Source organism: Copidosoma floridanum, unplaced genomic scaffold, assembly GCF_036245765.1.
Source record: "Copidosoma floridanum isolate Cflo_tuat_1 unplaced genomic scaffold, Cflo_Japanese_pri ptg000032l, whole genome shotgun sequence".
NCBI classification, from domain to species: Eukaryota; Metazoa; Arthropoda; class Insecta; order Hymenoptera; family Encyrtidae; genus Copidosoma; species Copidosoma floridanum.
In genome coordinates this window covers 784,875-787,706 of record NW_028321909.1, presented here as the reverse complement: position 1 = coordinate 787,706, position 2,832 = coordinate 784,875, and the positions used below count along the sequence as shown (strand labels likewise).

The following is a 2,832-nucleotide window of genomic DNA, read 5'->3' as shown; positions in this document are numbered from 1 at the left end:
CGAACAATAAAACAGGTTTTTTACCGAAAGGTTTTTTCCTGTAATGAATATCTTTTATTTACATCACTACTAACAACTCATAAAATAACCAATAAACAATGATAATATTGAGAGCGACGCTTACCCCTAATGTCTTACTCTCATTGTTACATAAAAATTGAAATTTAAATAATCGCCCACGCTACATTTTTTGGTGCCTCCTGTGAGGTATGAGCCACAACACGAGCTGAGGATATCGGTGTTCCGGTCACACTTCGTCGCGCACTGCTGCGGCTCAACAACATCATCACCTATTAGTCTCGCGGACTCGAGATATCCTGCGATCAACACCGTCATATTCACTCGCCAATGCCACGCACCACGCCACTCCTTTTCTCCAGCGGTGGATCGCCTCGCTATCCTACAGCACAGCTTCCAACTACGACCTTGATACAAGAGATAAGTCCTTTATCCCTATAAGCATATCCTTTCTCGCATTGCCATTTTTTCCTGTACTCTTGTGTCCGTCTGAAAATTTTGTTCGGTATCCTAACCTTGTGCCCTTACCAGTCATTTGTACATTACGCCACTCGCGTCATTAGTGTTTTTAATAATATAACCTAGCGTTCAATAACTTTTGTTCGCGAAGATGGCTCAAGCAAAGCGCGTCGCACTTATTTTGCAAAAAGGGGTTTCATTTAACAATCAGCTGCTAGAGACCAAAACCGTGCTTGATAACGAATTGGTTTCCGCGAATGATGCTGCTCTACGTCTAGAGCTTTTAACAGATGCGTTGAGAAAATACGAAGACTATCATGATGAATTGGCATCATTGGAGCCAGATCACGATCGTCTTGGTGAGTTGGCGGGCTGGTGCGGAGGGTTTTTCCAGATCGCCAGTCGGCTTCAGACACTGCGGCCTCCTCCTCCGGTTGATCCTTCCTTTGCCGCGCTAGCTGATTCAACCTTTGCCGAAAAGCCTAAGTTTCCAAAGCTTCCGGTAACTGAGATACCTTTATTCAACGGAAATGTCGATGGCTGGCTTTCTTTTAAAAATGCTTTCAAATCAATTATAAGTTCTCGCACAGATATTGACGATGTTACAAAATTGACTTATTTAAAAAGCGCAATGAGTAATGAAGCTCTCACTAAAATTGGTCCTTTATCCTTGTCAGCAGAAAATTACCCAAAGGCTTGGAAGCTTCTTTCCGACTCTTACGAGAGAAAGCGCGTACTGGTTTCCAAGCATCTGGATGCCCTGATCGACCTAACGCATTTACAAAAGGCTACTTCTGCCGGTCTATCGGCTCTAGCAGACACAGTAGTGCAGCATCTCACCGCTTTGGACGCGTTAAAAATTGATGGGAGGACGCGTCAGCTTATTCGAGTAATTGAAAGGGCTCTCCCTGCTTCCACTCACAATAGATGGGAGGAATCTTTGACCCTCGATGAGCTTCCGGATTTAAAAAAGTTACTTGGGTATATTCGTGAATCAGCTTTCCGGATTAGCGTCATAGAATCCACATCTAAAAATTCTGATCATGGGCAAAAGCGCGTGTTCGAGCAAACAAATGTTCATGCGAGAAAATTTCAACGCAAAGAAGTGGACGCTCGTGCTTTAACTACAAGCTTAAAAAGCTCTTGCGTTTGTTGCGGTTCTGAACATCTTCTTTTTAGATGCCCCTCGTTCAACAAACTCAATGTTAATCAACGATGGTCCCTCGTAAAAGAAAAAAGATTGTGCCTTAATTGTCTGCGTTCTCATGCAGGAGCTTGCTCCTCTAGCTTTTGTAAAAAATGTAACAAAAAACATCATACATCATTGCACAATGATTTTCAAACTAACGCGATGTCAAACGCAGCTCCTACCTCGATCGCTCCCTCTAATGATAAACTTACCCCGAAGCGTAATGATTGACTAGCAGAGAAAGTGTTGAATACCGATGCGAGTGATGCGCGATCTCAGCTCATGACTACTGCTGTGGTGTTCGTTTTGAATGCACAAAGCAATTTTATTCGAGCTCGCGCGCTACTTGACACTTGTGCGACCGTAAATTTAATATCAACTAAATTAGCCAACTCTTTAAGTCTACCTTTAGAAAACTGTTCTGTAACGATAGGAGCGATAAATGAATTAAATACAGAGTGTCGTCAATGCGTAAAAATCAAAATTAAATCCGTTTCCAATAATTTTTCTAAAAATCTTACATGTTTAATTATTCATCAAATTGCTGGATTGGTGCCATCAGAAAAATTTCCTCGTGATTTAGTCAAGCTACCGAGTGGTATGCAACTTGCGGATCCACAATTTCACATGCCGCATTGTGTTGATTTATTAATCGGCTCGGGCATTACTCTATCTTTGTTTTCTATCGGACAAATAAAGCTTACTCCTAATCCGTGTGATATTTATGCGCAGAAGTCGTTGCTAGGTTGGATTATCGCAGGAGGATTACATAACAAGTGTATTAAACAACTCTCAACTTGTAATTATACTGTTTTAAAAACCGATTATGTACAGAAAGAACAGCTTGAAGATCTATCCCGAATTATAAATAGATTCTGAGAGGTAGAAGATGTTCCTCGCAAAAAAGATGTGAAGAAATCTGAGGAGTCTTTAATCGAAGCTCATTATATTCAAAATACGACTCGAGAAGCTAATGGGCGGTACGTAGTTCGTTTGCCTTTTCGCGCGGGGGTGGAAGATTAAGGCGACTCAAAAACTACGGCTTTAAGGCAATTTTATTCACTCGAACGACGATTGAATTCAAATCCCGAACTTAAGACTGAATATTTTCGAGTAATGCAAGATTACATTGACCAGGGGCATATGTCGGTTGTTAAAAACGAAAG

The 2,832-nt window shown here is 41.4% G+C and overlaps 1 protein-coding gene across 1 annotated transcript; it reads left to right on the top strand.

Annotated features, from left to right (window-relative positions):
• The first annotated feature begins 628 nt into the window (after positions 1–628).
• Positions 629–1,897, top strand: LOC149373314 (uncharacterized). The gene has a single exon (XM_089597450.1). The coding sequence runs from the start codon at positions 629–631 to the stop codon at positions 1,895–1,897; it is 1,269 nt and encodes a 422-aa protein (XP_089453576.1).
• The last annotated feature ends 935 nt before the right edge of the window (positions 1,898–2,832 follow it).